Source organism: Sardina pilchardus, chromosome 13, assembly GCF_963854185.1.
Source record: "Sardina pilchardus chromosome 13, fSarPil1.1, whole genome shotgun sequence".
Classification (NCBI taxonomy): domain Eukaryota; kingdom Metazoa; phylum Chordata; class Actinopteri; order Clupeiformes; family Clupeidae; genus Sardina; species Sardina pilchardus.
In genome coordinates, this window is record NC_085006.1 from 3,639,284 (window position 1) to 3,656,734 (window position 17,451).

The 17,451-nt window shown below is 43.2% G+C and overlaps 1 protein-coding gene across 4 annotated transcripts; it reads right to left on the minus strand.

Moving 5' to 3' along the window:
- Positions 1 to 236: 236 nt before the first annotated feature.
- ppp1r13l (protein phosphatase 1, regulatory subunit 13 like) lies at positions 237 to 17,066 on the minus strand. 4 transcript variants are annotated; one of them, XM_062552206.1, is made up of 13 exons: positions 16,847 to 17,066; positions 10,437 to 10,511; positions 10,116 to 10,225; positions 9,418 to 9,967; positions 9,179 to 9,268; positions 8,858 to 8,940; positions 7,881 to 8,178; positions 6,893 to 7,383; positions 5,538 to 5,669; positions 5,266 to 5,399; positions 1,651 to 1,817; positions 811 to 1,004; positions 237 to 561 (listed from the first exon to the last, which is right to left on the minus strand). In XM_062552206.1, exons 2-13 carry the CDS (start codon positions 10,471 to 10,473, stop codon positions 526 to 528), a joined length of 2,322 nt encoding a protein of 773 aa, XP_062408190.1. In that variant the 5' UTR covers positions 10,474 to 10,511; positions 16,847 to 17,066; the 3' UTR covers positions 237 to 525. The 4 variants fall into 4 exon arrangements, with proteins under 4 accessions (XP_062408190.1, XP_062408189.1, XP_062408187.1 ...); XM_062552205.1 differs by lacking the exon at positions 16,847 to 17,066 and adding an exon at positions 16,467 to 16,747 and having other exon boundaries at positions 9,418 to 9,964; XM_062552203.1 differs by lacking the exon at positions 16,847 to 17,066 and adding an exon at positions 16,467 to 16,745.
- Between the last annotated feature and the right edge of the window lie 385 nt (positions 17,067 to 17,451).

A 17,451-nucleotide genomic window follows, 5' to 3' on the forward strand; every position in this document is an offset into this window, starting at 1 on the left:
GATACACGCAGCTAGTGGGAGGACATTGTGCTCAGCTGCTATCCTGTGGACTGTACTTCTTGATGACACCTCCTGCAGCTGAGCTTGTTTAACATGTTATGACCTGTACATACATCTGAATGAATGTGAGTGAAGATGAATAATTGCCTGCTCATAACATTTGAACCATGCCAAGAATACCTTGCTATTATATTTGAACCATGACAAAACCTGGCTTCAAATGACTTCCCTCTACATTTCAACCATGACAATTCTTTATAACAACACAATTGCTAGTAAAAACAGATTACAAGATTAAGTCCTCAAGAGGTAAATGATTTTCGCATGGCAAGGAAAGCATGATGGAAAAATCTAAACAACTAAAATGTATAAAATGGATGGAATACCACTTACATATAACTACGGTCATTGGACGTTTCTATTTGTTAATATTAATTTCCATTCAAGTTAATGTATGGGTCATTTCAGTAAAAGTGGCTTGTCCATAAAACCACACAGTCCAAGAAGTGAAGGGAGCGTTGTAATCTAGCACAGACTCTTAGGCCGGACCTTTGGGAAAAGCTGAGGGACAGAAAAGAGAAATAGAGTTCAAACACAGGACGAAAAACCGTTTGAAGCAGTAAAGACTTCCCACGTTACAGAAATGTTTTCAGACAATCGCTGCTGGGACACAATGAAACAAAGGAACTTTCCCATGGAGCGCAGCCATGCCTCTGAAAAGCTGCTAAACTGGTGCTTAGTCAGAGGCACGGCCTAAGAAAGGGACGGTTCAGACTCAGTGATTTGTTATCTGCGGTGTTCCACACTTACCCCAAAATAGTTGTTGGGCACAAAGCCCTCCCTGCCACAGAGGGACGCCCACCACCAGTCCACCCCCTCGGGCTTCTGGAGGATGGTCACCATGTCTCCCTCTCTGAAGCTCAGCTCGTCGGGGGCCTGGGATGAGTAGCCCCACAGGGCATAGAGCACGCCGCTGTTCTCCACACCCATAGCGTCTTCCACGCCTGAGGTGAGTCAGGCACACACAGGCACACACACACACACACACACACACACACACACGCACATACACAAACACACATACCAGACAGCTGAGAAAGCGTGAAAGTATTTGTTTTTACTGTACTGCTTTGTAAATTGCATTTAAACTATTTTTTTCATGAAGACACCTGGCCAGTAAAAACTAGATAGAACTAGAACTAATTTTGTTTTGAACACAGGTGTATACAAATGTAAATAAAAAGGGATAAGTGTTACCTGCCAGTCTAGAGGTTAGACACACAACAAAGAGTTGAGGTTGAAAACCTCCAAAAAGGCAAACGAACGAAATCTTGGTCAAACTTTTAAAGTGAATATTTTTTAAAAAGTGGATATATAATATTAAGAATAAAAAGAACAAAAAAAGTTAGCTCAGAAATCATAAGTACAAACATAAACAAAGGTAACGCAGTAGAAACATTATCTGAAAACAAGGCCTAAAGTCCAAGGCCATGCCAGTCTCTCACTCTGCTGATTCCGGCAATGTCGACAAAAGCTGCTGGGCGGAGCTTGGCACCCGATAATTCACCACCGAATTCCGTAAACACACAAACAATGAACTCTCAGGCTATGAAGCATGTTTTACACATGTAGTGGTGTGTGGCACCTCACCCCTGAGGAAGTTCTCACACTCCTCATAGCCAGGAGCGTAGGGGTCACATTTCTGAGCAGCAGTCGCCCAATCACTCTCCGTCACCGCCATCACCGCCGCTCCACTCCGCACCAGGTACTCACACAGGGTCTTATCATTGCAGGAGGCCGCACAGTGCAGCGGGGTCCTGCCAGGACACACACACACACACACACACACACACACACAGAGAGTATGCATTCAATACACGCCCTCATAAATACAGCACAAGTCTCACATTAGGACAATGTAGAATAAAACAAATGCACAGCACAAAAATACTAAGCATATACAAGACATAAAGACACCCTTACTACTACTAGGGTCTAATTTAAACCATTTAAACAATGGATTGTACAAGCACAACAGGTCATTTCAAATCACCTCAGCAAGGTCTTGACACACCCCATCATTCAATAAGACAAAAAAAGACTAGCAAAAGCGTTCATCTTACTAAGTACATACAGTACATCCATGCTAAAGTCACATTTTCTAATATTAATCTATTTTAAATAATCACCCATGTATGTAGTATAGAAAATCATGCAGTTAAAATGTAGAAGTTAAACACAGATATACAATACACTGAGATATCTGTAATGACCCATATACAAATTGAGCACCAAAACAGAAATATCCTCACACACACACACAGGTAAAAATACATCAAAAATGTATTTTAAAATAAAAAATCAAATACCCTTTGCTAACCTTCCATTTCCGTGTATTTAATCTATTCCTTCATCAGTACACTGACTCTGCTGATGAAGTGCACTGTGTTCGAGAACAACAGCTTTTCTCTGCCAATGAGACATGCCACAAATCTGCAGTCACCAGATCAACTTATGCTGACCTGCTTGTTAGATCTCATAGCCTAAATACTATCAGAGATGTCCTCAAAAAGTCACTGAAATGAAACTGAACTGTCAAGTTGTACAAACTATCCACCGGACCTATTGAAAGACACAGAATGTGGGCTATAACCTTAAAATAATGGTTTCAAACTCATGGTACACTGACATATAATGAAGTGTCTGACATTGTCAAGGCATGCCCAGAATGCTTGATATACTGTAGCACTAGTTCTGGCCAGGGCACTACCAGTTCTGCTCGAAATCACTGTCTGAGGGGGCCAACCAGGGAGGCTGTCGAGGAGTATCGGGACTTTAAAATGCAAGGGGCAAGGGAAGGGTACTGCCTGAAGAAACTCGTCATCACAGCGCAGGCAACACGTTTTTACCTACTTCGGCAGAATGCGAGAGAGGATTCTCTGCGCTTAATGACATCGATGACAAAGCCCGAAATCGTAAAAGTGCGTCAAAAAACACACCCATTCTTCTCTGTTACATTGCTCCGTGATTATTAGTTGCAGCGAGATGAGACCTTTATTGCACGAAAGAGCAGAAGCGGGGCTTTCCAACGAGACTAGACACTTGTCTGTACGATCAAGTATGAAGTTAAATCAAAGTATATCATATTTACAGTCTATATTGCTCTGCGTTCACCCGTGCATCCATTACTCTCGCTTGAATCACTCGCGAACCCGGCATCGCCCAGACATGCCACGCATATCAAATGAAAGAGGAGAAACATAGTTTTCCATTGATACCAAATACATCGATCCTTTGGTGTTACAAAAACAGACGAAGTGACAAACAAATAATAATGTCATATAGCTCATGCGACCATTACTCTCGTTTGATTTACCACCAAGCATGCATTTGAAAACATCACTGCACGCAATTGGATAACACCACAACCAACGTTTAGAGACTGATTCCGGACTTTGATGTTGCAGCTGGGCTCCAGGGGCATGGGTAAATGAGCTTCATTACTGCTGCAAGAGTGACTTGCTGACCACATTCATATTGTGCTCTCTTGAGAACTCTGGATTTCCAGGGTAGCGTTATGGAATGTGTTTTCAGATTGGATGCCATCCAATGTTTGATCCTGTTGGGAATTTGCATGTGTATACTGGTGATTAGCCGTGTGAGGCGCCTGTGGCTGGGGAGGTGACAACCAACTGAAAGACATTCTGTATTGCCCCAGTTCCAAAGAAGAGCTCGATCATCTGGGCAGGGCAAAATCACATACCCACAACGTCACCTGTGGTGTCCCTCAGGGTTCTGTGCTGGGCCCCACCCTCTTCACCATCTACATGCTCCCCCTCGGCAATATCATTAGCAGACACGGAATAACTTTCCACTGTTATGCTGATGACACACAGCTCTACCTCAGGACAACCCCCACTTCATCTGCTCCCCTGCCAACATCCACACTGACCACATGTCTGGAGGAGATAGAGGCTTGGATGAAGCTCAACTTCCTTCAATTGAACAGCTCTAAAACAGAAGCAATTCTAGTTGGCTCATCACATCAGCTCCGCTCTTCCACCATCAAAAATATCACCTTCTCTGGACAAAACATCTCCCTGTCAACATCTGTCACCAACTTGGGTGTTAAAATGGACCCACAACTGACTTTTGACACCCACATCAAACATCTCTGCAAGACTTCATTTTACCACCTCAAGAACATTGCCAAACTCCGTCCAACTCTCACCCTGGGCGATGCAGAGAAGCTCATCCACGCCTTTGTTTCCTCCAGGCTGGACTATTGCAATGCACTCCTCATTGGGATCTCTGGCAAGAGCATCCAGAGACTTCAATACATCCAGAACAGTGCTGCCAGGATCCTGATGAGGGTGCGCAAGCATGAACATATCACCCCCATTCTAAAAAGTCTCCACTGGCTCCCGGTTAATTTCAGAATAGAGTATAAGATCACACTCCTCACCCACCAGTGCATATATGGACATGCTCCCCTCTACCTACAGGAACTCCTCACCCCCCAGACCTCCTCACGCCCCCTGCGGTCAACAATCATTAATACCCTCCAAATCTCCAGAACCAAGCTCCACAGGATGGGTGACAGAGCTTTCTCTGCTGCTGCTCCCAGGCTATGGAATGCCCTCCCTGACGTCCTGAGGGCCCCACAGACATTGAACACTTTTAAAAAAACTTTGAAAACATATCTTTTTAAAAAAGCTTTCTGTTAAATGTATTTTGTTGATGTGTGTGTGTGTTGTATGTGTGTGTTTGTGTTTGTGTGTGTGTGTGTGTGTGTGTGTGTGTGTGTGTGTATATTTTATACACGTATGTGTGAGTGTGTGTGTGTGTGTGTGCGCGTGTGTGTGTGTGTGTGTGTATGTATATAATCTATTTTAAATTGCATTATTTTTTATCTGTCTTTATCTGTTATCCATTTGCATTATAATTTTGTAGCACTTTGAGATTGTCCATAATATAAAGTGCAATACAAATAAAATGTATTATTATTATTATTATTATCTTCCTGAATCTCAACATTCTGATCACAAGTCTGTGCAAACTAGTCAGCACCAGTCATACCCAGCGGGCAAATCCCCTGGGTGGCCAACCCGGTCAATAAGCTGCTGTTTGTGTGTTATCACCCTCATCACCCTCTTTACATTAATCGTTTTGCACTTTTATGATGTCATCACATCATCAAAAATATTTGGCAGTATTTTTAAACCACACACACACACACACACACACACACACACACACACTTACCAGCCATGGCTGTCAGGTGCACTAACATTAGCTCCAATCCGTACCAGGAAGTCAACTACTGAGTAATGGCCTCCACAGATGGCATTGTGTAGAGCGGTGATGCCCTCATCATTTGACTGACTGGGGTTACTCATCTTCCAACACACAAACACACAAACACACAAAATCAGTACAAATTCTCACATCTGAATAGGCCCACAATATCAGCTCAGTCTGATGTTTTAGACGTGTGTGTGTGTGTGTGTGTGTGTGTGTGTGTGTGTGTGTGTTACCTCCTGCACTGCTCTCTGCACAGTGTCCAGCTCCCCCACCAGAGCTCCGTCCAGCAGCAGCACCAGGGGGCTGAGGCGAGCGTGACGGCCGGAGCTCTTCTGGCTCCTCCGCCTCAAGATGGAGTTCAGACCCTGACACAGAGGGACGGAGAGAGCTTAGAACCAAGATAGAGTTCAGACCCTGACACAGAGGGACGGAGAGAGCTTAGAACCAAGATAGAGTTCAGACCCTGACACAGAGGGACGGAGAGAGCTTAGAACCCAGATAGAGTTCAGACCCTGACACAGAGGGACGGAGAGAGCTTAGAACCAAGATAGAGTTCAGACCCTGACACAGGGGCACAGAGAGAGCTTAGAACCAAGATGGAGTTCAGACCCTGACACAGAGGCACAGAGAGAGCTTAGAACCAAGATGGAGTTCAGACCCTGACACAGAGGGGCGGAGAGAGCTTAGAACCAAGATAGAGTTCAGACCCTGACACAGAGGGGCGGAGAGAGCTTAGAACCAAGCTGCACCACAGTGAACTTGAGGTGACAGGCAACGTGACAAATTTAGACACTAGAGTTTGCTGTGAGCTGGAATTGTGGTCACAGTCTATAGCAGGGGTGGGCAAACTAGGACCTGCGGGTTGGATCAGTCCCGCCACACACTTCAATCCGGCCTGCCAAGCATTTAATTAGGTTATCATAGGCTGCTCGCTCATTTTTCTTGTCTGCGATGGACAACTTTGTGGTTAGCTTTACTGCAAGCTGCTTTTCACTGTTCACATGTACAATGTCAATGCCAAAATAGCATGTTACTCATGATGCTTTGTAATCTCCATTGCAGCAGATGTAACTGGAACATGACGTTACTCCAATTGGGAACGTGTTTTAGCGTGCACGAGAGGGAGAGACAGAGCAGCAGGTTCCAACTGGCTTGTCATTGATGTACTAAAAAGGAAATCATGAAGGCAACAGTAGTTGCCATTACTGAACATGTGTAAACTGTGAGGGGGCACAGACATAGGCACAGAACTAGCCATGGGCTATATGTTTGAGTGGAGATTACAAAAGACCATTGAGAACTGAATGTGTACAATGCTCTTAAAGATTAAATGAAGCATCAAATTAGCAGTATTTCTTAAGGAATTAATATTCTAAAACAAAAGTATTTATTCATTTAAATGATATGTGGTATGTGTGTGTATGTATATATATATATATTTTTGCTGGTGTGGTGTGAGAGTTGAGGCCCGCCGGGCAATTTTTAAAACCCAATGTGGCTCTTGAGCCAAAAAGTGTGCCCACCCCTGGTCTATAGGGTAGGAAGGTGTGACAATATTGGTGCTATAAAATCAGGCGCCAATTGTTACCTTGTGCTCATTGGTGCCGGTTATGTTTGTGAGAGGGGAAGTGCTTGCTGTGGGAGATGGTGAGCCTTCCTCTCCATCTGAGGAGCTGCTGTAGTCGCTGCCTGTTTCTCCCTTGACACGTAGGCCCTTCCGGTGGAACAGCTTGTTGATCATCTGCTTGTACTGGTTGGGCTGAATGACGAGGCTCTTCCTCAGAGGCTGGGACTGCTCCACTGAGCCACGGCGCTTCAGCGCTCTGGGGATCTCCGAGCGGATGCGCAGCACCTCCTCCAGGTTGGGCACGGGCTGGCTCTGTGGCGCCAGCACAGGCTGCAGGCGCGTGGGACTGAGGGGCCGAGGGGGCGGGACCACCTTAGGCTTTTGCTCGCTCATCCCAGCGGTCTCCGGACCCTGTCCAGTGAAATGAACCGGACCCTCCTGCATGAAATGAGAGGCTCCCATCGCCGGGTCCAGACCTTCCACTTCAGAGTCCACCTCAAATGGTCTCAACTCTATACAGAGACAGGGGGTCATGGTCAGTTGTTAATAACTTACACCTACACTTAAACCCCCATGAGTATGGAATATGTCTGACTAAATTCAATTGAAATTTGAGGTCTTAATCGTTTTGAAGTCGTCCAAAGTCGTCCCTAAACATGACTTTACATTTAGTATCTAGTAGATTAGTAGATCTCTGCATTTTTTGGATCTCTGCATGCAGTCTCTACATTTTATCCCAATTTGTGAATTAGTGAACACACACAGCATGCAGTGAATACCCAGTGAGGTGAAGCACACACCAAGCCAGAGCAGTGAGCTGCCTGCCCAACAGCAGTGTGGGGTTAGATGCCTTGCTCAAGGGCACTTCAGCCGTGGACTGGTCGGGGATCGAACTGGGAACCCTCCGGTTACAAGCTCGAAGCCCCAACCATTAGGCCACGGCTGCCCCATTTACTCTAGAAGGACCATGACTGTGTGCCTACAGTATTTTCTGCACTTGTGCCTCTACCTTCTCCATAGTAGTTTCGCTGCTGGCGTTCCAGGGTGGAGTACTGCGGCTGGAAGTCTCTGGTGGGGAAGTGCTGGACGAAGAAGGCTGGGTCCATCTCAGGCCCTGGGTATCTTGGGTAATGGGTCACGGCAGTAGCATGAGGGTTTTGGAGCCTCATGATGACGGACAGAGGGATTGGCTGATGCTGCCGCGCTTTTGGTGCGGTGGGTGGAATGGAGATGCGTGATATAATTGGCTGGTCAGGGGAGACGGATATGTGTGTGTTTCTTGGCAAAGAGCCGTGATGTGATGGCACCTGAGAAAGAACAAGATGAGGATGGGTGGTTATTTCACCGACAAGGGACTGGACAGCAACTTTTCCAATATACAGTAAATGTATTCATAGTCCTCACATTACATACATTTCATCAATTTCCAAGCAGTAAACACCCCATATGTTGATTTTTAGGGAGTTTGAAAAAGGATATGACACCTTTGAGTACACATTCTTTTAGTGTTTCTGTGTCTACTGACAGAAGTGATACACCAATCCAAGCACCCATATCTGTATAGCTAGCCATTGCCATTTATACTCATTTGGATCATTTTCAGCACATTCCTGAATATTCTACTGAAGAAAATGTAAGTCTGTGTGTTTCAATCCAATGCCTGGCAGCTTTAAGCACCAACTAAAGTCACAACAAATGTGAATAAAACTCCAAAACTAATAACCTTAGTTGTGTTATGCCTTATGCCTACTGCTTATATCTTAATCCATTCCCTTGTCACAAACTGAATTTGCTTGTATAGGATCCTATCAAGCTTTTTTTTATTCAAAGGGTCTATTTTAAACTTGTTTTCAAATTGAAGGAAAATAGTCCAACCAGTCAGGCCGTTATCACGCGATAAAACATTGGTTCAGTGTTCTTCTAGCACATACAAAATGGGAAATGGGACACCAACCAAAATGCCACAGTAGGAGCAGGTTCACAAACCTTTCTGGAAGCAGGAGGAGGGCCATCCAGGTTGGACTCTGCCCAGTTGCGGTTGGGTAAAGATGGCCTCAACCACTCAGTCTCTGGAATGGGAGTAAAATTGTAATTTTTTTCTTAACAGCAGATTGTTACAAAACTTTGGAGGGAGAAGGAAGAGAAACACTGCCAAATGTTTACATAAGGGTAGATAGTGCAAGATGTCTATACGTAGATTAGAGATACAGTATAGTGGAGCTTGAGATAAGGCAACATATTTAGGTAAAGTGTAGGTCATGTTCAGGCAAGAACTACGTTGAAGTAATAGGACTTAACCAGACTTACTATCATAAGTGTGATGAGGTTTTTTCTCATATGAAACATCTAGGTCTGATTCATTCCAGTTGGTATGCAGTTTCGGTCTGTGAGACTCCTCTAAAAAAATAAAAAGAGGGCAAAGTTCAATTGGTTGTTTTTGATAGGATGTGAACATAGTTATCAACCTTACAAGATAACACAGACACAGGGCATTCACACATTTAGAAAATCATCTTATCATATGTTGTTCACGAGTGTTTCCTTACCTGTTTGTTTGAATGGCATAAAGTTCCGTGGCAGGGTGTTAGCAGCTGATTGGATGAAGGGCTGAGGGGAGGCGCTTCTGCGTGGCGATTGACGACCCGAATGAAAGGGGTCCATAGTGGGGGTGGAGAGTCGAATCATACCGGAAGATGGATCAAATGTTGGAGTTCCAGGATTTGAAACAGGGCTGTAACTGAGAGTCCCACGAGAGTTGTTACGCCTATGAGTGCGGGGTGACTGATTTGGAGAGCTTAGCTGACCATAGGCATAGTTGGAGGGCGACGGACTCCGACCACGTCTCCGAGTACTGGGAGATTGGTTGGGGCTCAGCTGACTCCGCCGAGCCGGTGCCAGATCCGTCGGGGTCAACCTGTTTGAGCTAATGGAGTCTCCGGACCCTGGCCCGGGTCTGTAGGTGCTGATGTTGGGCGCGTATGCCAAGGAGCTGGCCGTGCTGCTGCTGCTCCCTCCTGACCCCTCCTGCTCAAACGAGGGAGGCGTGGGGCTGCTGCTGATCACGTTGATCCTCATGCTGGGCTCACTGGGCAGCTGCTGGAGAAATAACAAGCAGCACACCACGCTTCAATGTCTAATTCTAATGTCAGAGAGGAGCACAGGGGAACATCTTCTTGACATGTCAACTGATTTCTAGGGACTTTTCAAAGGAAGTTGTACATGGATGTAAAATGAAATGTGATACCTGTGGAGTGTTTGTGTTGGGGGAAACCTCCTTCAGCAGGGAATCAAATTCACGAGACAATTCATCAGCAGTGGCCAGTGATGCATTCAGTTCTTCATTCATAGACTGGACTGTACACACACAGGCATTTCACAGGTTAACACAACTGACCATCAACAAATAAGTCAGCAATGTCAGTGTTGTTAAGGTCAATGTCTTAAATAAATGCACAGAACGATAAATTAGTAAATAAATCTTGAATATGCACATACAGTATATGTACAATGTGTGATTACAACAACACAAGATGAATTTTGGTAAGATATGTAGTCAAGCACTCACACAGCATACTGCTGCCATAGCTGGCCTGTGACGCCATGGCTGTTGATAGTGACAGCGGACCTCTGGTTCTCACACCTTTGGACAGAAAGGGGACAGACATCAATTATCCTGCTCAGGCCAGACCCACTAGGCTCAGGCCATCAAGCCACTAGTGGTAGGCAGAGTACTGAAAATCTTTACTCAAGGTAAAGTACAATTACTCCCTTTAAAAATGACTCAAGTAAAAGTGAAAATTCCCTTTTGAGAAATCGGACTCAAGTGAAAGTAAAAAAGTATGTTGTATGAAGTACTCTAAGTATACATTTTTTAATTATCAGTAGGTGAAGCAGGTTCAGAGGATCAATCAATGATTCCCCCCACTATCTACCCCTCACTCCACCCATACCTTTCTCTGTCTATTTTACCATCTCAATGATGACTAATTAAATTACCTTGATCGCAAACCACTTATCTGGAACATTATGTGCAAATACTTTGCTGATCTGAGAACACTGTCAACAAGGTTTTCTTATTGGTAGCTTATAAATGTGCTGTGTTTCTCTGATCTCTGCTTGTCTTAAAATAGGCTTGTTTTTCTGAACAATTAGCTATGTAGCTTGTAACCCTAGCGCATGTAAGCAGGTAGTCTAATCGTGCTCTTTGCCATTATTTTTTGTAAGTCATCATCATTTTGTCCGAATTGTGGTCTATGATAAGCAGTACTTTTGTTTTTATTGGAGGCAGCTAGCACCTCAGTATCTACTTAGAGGTGCTTCGCTCTCTCTCCCTGACGATTTGGAGTACAGTATATTTGTGGTAACAAAGGTATATGGACAATACACTTGAATAAACAGTAGAATGCTAGATCCAAAACTTAGTAGAAGTACAGTCTTTAAAAAGGAATTTGAAGAGTGCTTGCTCCTAGAAAAAAAGTATTTTTTACTCATGCATTACTCAAGTAATAAGTTATATTCCTACTCGTAACACCGCTACAGACAGGTTAGTTTGTAAGGCACACAATAACTTTAGTATTGCTTCACTTAGTCATTGCACCCTTGAGAAAATACTGGGTTAAATGAAGTCATATCAAACTGCTCTAATCTGTCTCAAAATGTGTGTTTGCCTTCTAGCATTATAATAAATTTAATCTACTTGATTTCCTGTGGACCTGATTGGGGTGACTGCCAGCTACCCTCAGGTCAGTGCACACCTGCTGGGAATGATATGGTTGAGGTGACACACCTTTAAGCAGTTGCATACACACCTGGCATTAAAATGCGGTCTCACAGGAGTCTGGAGGTCTCTGTATCTGACCTCACTTCCCTGCTCAAGAGCAGATAAACGGAGTATCATTTCCAATTGCAATGACCAAATGAGTTAATGTGTATCCAAAAGCAAAAAAAGGTTAGTAGAAGCACTCCGAGAGTTTTTTTTAAATATAAAAAGCCTTTAATGGTTCATGGCAAGCACTGAGTTTTAAAAGCACATGGGCCTACGCGTTGCGGCCATATTGAGTTAATGTGTATAACCAGTAGGCTACAACATCTACTACAGTATGTAGGCAGGTATTAAGTAGGATACACGTCAAACTTTATCTTATATGCCTTCAGTTATTGAAGTTCATGCATCAGGCTTTGATGTACACCCCCAATTTCTCCTGAATGTCAGCTTTCTCTGACTTTCACTCCCAAATGAGCCCTGTGAGGGAGTGCCCAAAGGATTCTTTAGAGACGGGAGGTGCGAATTGATGCAGAAACTCTGAGCAATGGTTCAAGCCAGACATGGTCATCAGACACCACATGGTAGCTTCAGCACACGTTGAGTCAGCAATGAGGTAGACAATGATGTCATTCAACCGTCTACACCCAGATGCCTGAGAGACTTTGACTGAGCCATAAACTGTTAGGCCTTGTGTGATCATCACCTTTTTACAGACTCTCACTGTTTGTTAAACTGAATGAATAATCTGAAAAACATGTAGACTAATGTCTGAGTGAACCCGAAGCCAAATCTGCTGATGCAGTTTGATTCTGGATCAGCCGTAGGCCTTAGTAGAAGTACAATCTTTAAAAGTTACATTCCTGCTCATAAAACCGCTACAGACAGGTACAGACAGCCATAGGCCTACTGACAAAGTAGTTGGTTATATGTAGCCTATACTGTATTGCTGTTGATTTTGAGAGTGTTTTCACACTTGGTCCCTTTCAGCCTTCAGAACGAACTCAGATCAATGGCTCTCCTTTTTTGGGGGCATATGTAAAAACGCCAACTGAACTCAAACCATCTAACGTGAACTGAACTGAGACCACCCCGGGAGATAGGCCTAGACTTGTAGTGGCTCACATTAGCTGTGCACTGTGAACACAAATCTCCCTGGGTTCTCTCTCACATTTTGCATTGTAGGCTAGCCTATTTTGCCCTGGCTACTTGACTTGCCATTGCCAAAAGAGAAGGCATGTTGTTCATTATATATATTTTTAAAAAAAGCTATTATCATAGGCTCATTATAGGCCTACAGACATTTGTAACATTAAATTGGCTAGTTTCCAGCCAAACTGGTCCCATTTTAGGGGACTGAGATCAGTTCTTTTAAAAGGGACTATATGTGAAAACACCTTAAGACAGTGCTATACGATCCACCAGTCCATCAATTCCTAACTCTTTCTTCTTTCATTCAAAATCACTAACAACCCATCTCAAAAATCAGGATATGACTCATGATCATTCCAACCTACAACTGTACTTACACCAACATAAGCCATAAAGCTTACAAGAGTCATTTCCCTGATCTGAGGTGAACCAGAAGACACATTAACATTACAGCTGTCAATTCATAAATCGAATTTAGGAGGGGTAGGAGTGTACTAGGAGTGAGGCTTGACTTGCACTGTGCCTGCATTCCACACCCCTCCCTAGGGCAGTACAGGCCTTAAGCTTATCTGTTAGTTAAGAGGAACAACAGAACCTACTCTCACTGAGTCATCAAGGTCATTCAGTTACACCACACCAGGCCCAAATGTAATGCAAGTTGAACAGCGTTTTTCTCTCTCTGTTGCGCAAATGATTCATCCCATAATATAAATATATCAGTAGCTAGAGTCTGTCTTTCAAATGAAGAGAGGTTTAGTTTTAGCCTTAATATATTTGTTTTGGCTATAGTTGTATCTATAGTTTCATCATTTTAATATCAGTTTGTCCATTGCAAGCAATGTTTTAAATAAAACTAGTACAAAACGCATTGGCTTTAATGTGGAGACATGCCTATTTTATTTTGAAAAGGTAAAATCCCATAAAATGTGTATTACAACATAGTGTAATAGATTACTATTATGTCTGTGAGCTTGATACACAAAAAGGGGCATTCTCAGCTAAAATTAATCATGTTCAAATGTTTCTACAGAACATCATAATTCTCACTTTGGTCTAACCATTCATTGGCTCACTTCGACTGATAATGGAAACCTGAATAGTTCAATTGATGAGATGTGAGACTGTAGGAGGGGGAGGTTAAACCAGCCAGTGAATCACCGGTCAAAGAAATAGTCCACTCAGGAGAGTGAGTATCCAACATGACCATCAGTCCACAAATGACTAGAACCGGCCTATCTGTATCTGTCAGTCACCACTTTAGATAAGTTGGTCACACCATATAAATCTGGCTTGCTGATAGCGAACAAACATGTCACCATCATATACCAGACAGAATAGAAAACCGTGTTACTTGGGAATACACAACAATTTTCAAGGCACAGGCTATGCATTTATTCCTTTAGCAGATGTTTTTTCATCCAACTCGACAAGGCATATCAATTAGAGATTTTGGGTGAAGAGGCAGAGCACGTCCTGATTAATGGAATTTGTGTCATTGCGATGTGTCGACTACTTTCCTCCTCAGTCCTGCACTTGCCCAGACTCCAACACCCAAACAGCAGCACCTCGGATCGGGAGCTTAGCGAGCTAGCACTCAAAGTAAAAGTTCAGACTCCTAGCTCTCTCATTGGCATGACTCCTGAAGTGTTGGGAAACAGGTTTACAGTAGCTGCATACAAATCTGTACGTCTCTGCTGCTGTTACAACAGCAGGCATACTTTTAAGTGTCTTTTGATAGAAAGAAGAAGAAAAAATAAGGATGAAATTGGGGTAAATACAACTTCAGAGGGCCCTAATCCTGATACTGACATAAAGAGTTTGCATAAGGGGACACTGCCACTGGAAGAGAACATTTCACCACTGTAATGTGACACAACAGTAATTACTAGACAGCAATGATTTTAATGTCCCGGCGACCCACACCTTTATCTTGCTTGTGCGGTATTAACCCATCTGCTGTTCTAAGCCACCATTTGTCATCATAATGAGGAATATTTATGACTGACAGCACACCCTTTGATGACTTACAATACAGCTTTAGCTCTTGTGCTTTAATGACCACTGATTCTCCTCATAGCTTCTTTCAATGTGTACCTGTGCACATGCAGTGCCTTGTGAAACTAAAAACAGGACTCAGAACTGCACAAGAAATTATAGTGTGCAAGGATTCAAAACACATGGAAGTCCATCTCTGTATTGCACTGAACAATGTTTGCGTCCTCTCCGTAACCTTTCAGAACTTAGTTCAACCATGACCTTGTAGCCAAAATAATCATTGTTTCCCTTTCCAAAGAAGTGCATTCCCTTTGTAATGCTCCAGTCTTCTGTTGAGAGGCTGTCTCCTCTAAGAGCTATTCTTGAACTATCTGATGGCTCGCACACCCATACTAAAACTAAAGGCATGTAGCATGCACACACACGCACACACACACACACACACACACACACACACACACACACACACACACACACATCCAGTACACACACACACATACAAATAACAGAGCTTGCCTTTGATAGGACTGCAGAAAAAAATGAGACGCACTAAGGAATCCTAATAATTCGGAGACTGTAACATTCATAATAACATCCTTATCACATGGTCACCTTCTTAGCTGTACGCAAGACATGCAAATGAATAACCAATAAGACCTGATAAATCCATTTTCACAAATAAACTCTGACACATTTAGTTATGACTTCATTCACTGAGCATCAAAGGACCAACTAGATATCTGTTCTGATCACCAGTTCTCCTCAACTTGAATATGAGGAATCTCGCAGCTCCCTTCAACATGACAACTTGAACACAGGCATTCTCATCAGATTCTGCTTTGAAAATGGGTGAAGTGCAACCACAAGACAATGATGTCTTGCTAGTAGGAAATAATCTAAAACATTTAGATCATCAACAACGTAGTTGTAAAACATGTGTGACACACATATGATATGAGTATGAGGTTGATACTAAGACTGTCCAAACCAGTTGAGCGGCTCATAAATGATTGTTCCTTTCTCCTGTTAGAACCTGCATTCTGCATTTTTCTCGCCACCATTCGGAAGTCAGTAAACAGATTAACTAATGCTAATGGTTTAACTCAAATATAGATCATACTGATCATATCAGTAGTCTAAAGGATGAATTGGATCTCCAATGCATCACACAAATGGAAGATCATGTTGAAAGGCAACCCTTTCACAACAGAGCAGTGCATTGCATGATAGTAGGCTAGTAGGCCTATCAAAATGTAGTCTAACTTTATCTTGAAGACTGACTCCCAGTTTTGGAACTAGGCCTATAGTTACAGTCACATAAAAGCTGAAAACACTAACACTAACAAATATTCTGCTGGGACATGTGAATATCTGCCATTAAAAAAAAACACCAACTTTGACGTGGTTCTCAGATTTCTCTCCTCAAATGTTGACCTCTTTCAGCCCATTCCGTCTCCTGCGAATTCCCCATATTGGGTCTGCAATATGGGAAACGCGTGTCCACAGTGCAAAATATATCTTTTCAAGTTATTAAACAATATCTACGCCCTGCCATTACTAAATTAAGTTATCGCTACGCCTCCGGACACATATTTGGAGTAGCCTAGGCCTAATCTTGAAATAGGCTATGTTCCTAAGCGCTTTTGTTACAGGTTACGATGACAGACTTTTAGTATAATATCTTACCCCACATTTCACAACTTTCTTGCGAAAACCATCTGAGACATTTGAGATTTTAGGCTTTTAGGCGTTGAGAAGGAACCCGGTAGCTTTTCTTAAAAATTGCGCAGCTTATGTTGTCGTCCTGCCCAAACACAAACTGCACTTTTTGATCGGGGAGAACAAGAAAGCATCTGATTTTCATTATCCCACACTCGCTTTAAAACTCCTCCTTCAGTACTTTGCAAAGACAAACTAGTCTACGCCAAGGTAGTACGAACAACTTCGAAATATAGAACCAAACTAGATACTATTTGCTGACGCCTATCTTTGTGTGGGCTTTTCGGTTAATAGTGTCGGTCCATAACTAGCTTGAGCAGTAGGTAATTGTTTGCAAAGCAGAATACCTTCAAGAAGCGTCCGTCACTGCGCCTAATCCAAATAGGCCTATTTGGCTAATGTGATGTCGTTCACAGTCAGGAATCAGACAGACAGCCGTCACTTTGGGATGTAAAGCGACAAAACTCACTGCCATCCACTGAGTTAGGAATTGCTTTGATATGTGGCCCAGCCCACATTATTCTCACCGCTGAAATTTGAGCCAGGTGTTGGCACAGCTGGCTCAGGTGAGCGCCGCCCCTCGCCCGCCTGTAGAATGTGCTCAGTCCAATGTAGGCTTCCATTACGCATCACGTTTCATTAAAGACAAACTGAGAATATAGCTTGAAAAATATAATTAACATAGGCTATGCAATGTTGAAAGTTGCAGGTTATATCTACAAGCATGCGATTCACACAGAAATGTAGGCTAGGCCTACATGTTGCCTAAACCAACAAAATAATAGGCTAATGCATAGTGTAGCCAAAGCTACTGATGATTTAGTCCACTCTACAGGCCATATCATTATGTATAATGGACTTCGAGATGGGTCTATAACTTTAAGGACTGTAGCAGTACTACATGCATATGCATTACGTGATTATTTAATATACGTCATCACGTTCTTTCACC

Excerpts from the sequence above, each read along its gene's own strand:
- ppp1r13l (XM_062552203.1), bottom strand. Across the intron at positions 1,818-5,265 it reads GCACCTGACAGCCATGGCTG|GACCCCGCTGCACTGTGCGG; the intron begins GTAAGTGTGTGT and ends GTGTCCTGGCAG. Across the intron at positions 1,005-1,650 it reads GTGTGAGAACTTCCTCAGGG|GCGTGGAAGACGCTATGGGT; the intron begins GTGAGGTGCCAC and ends GACTCACCTCAG.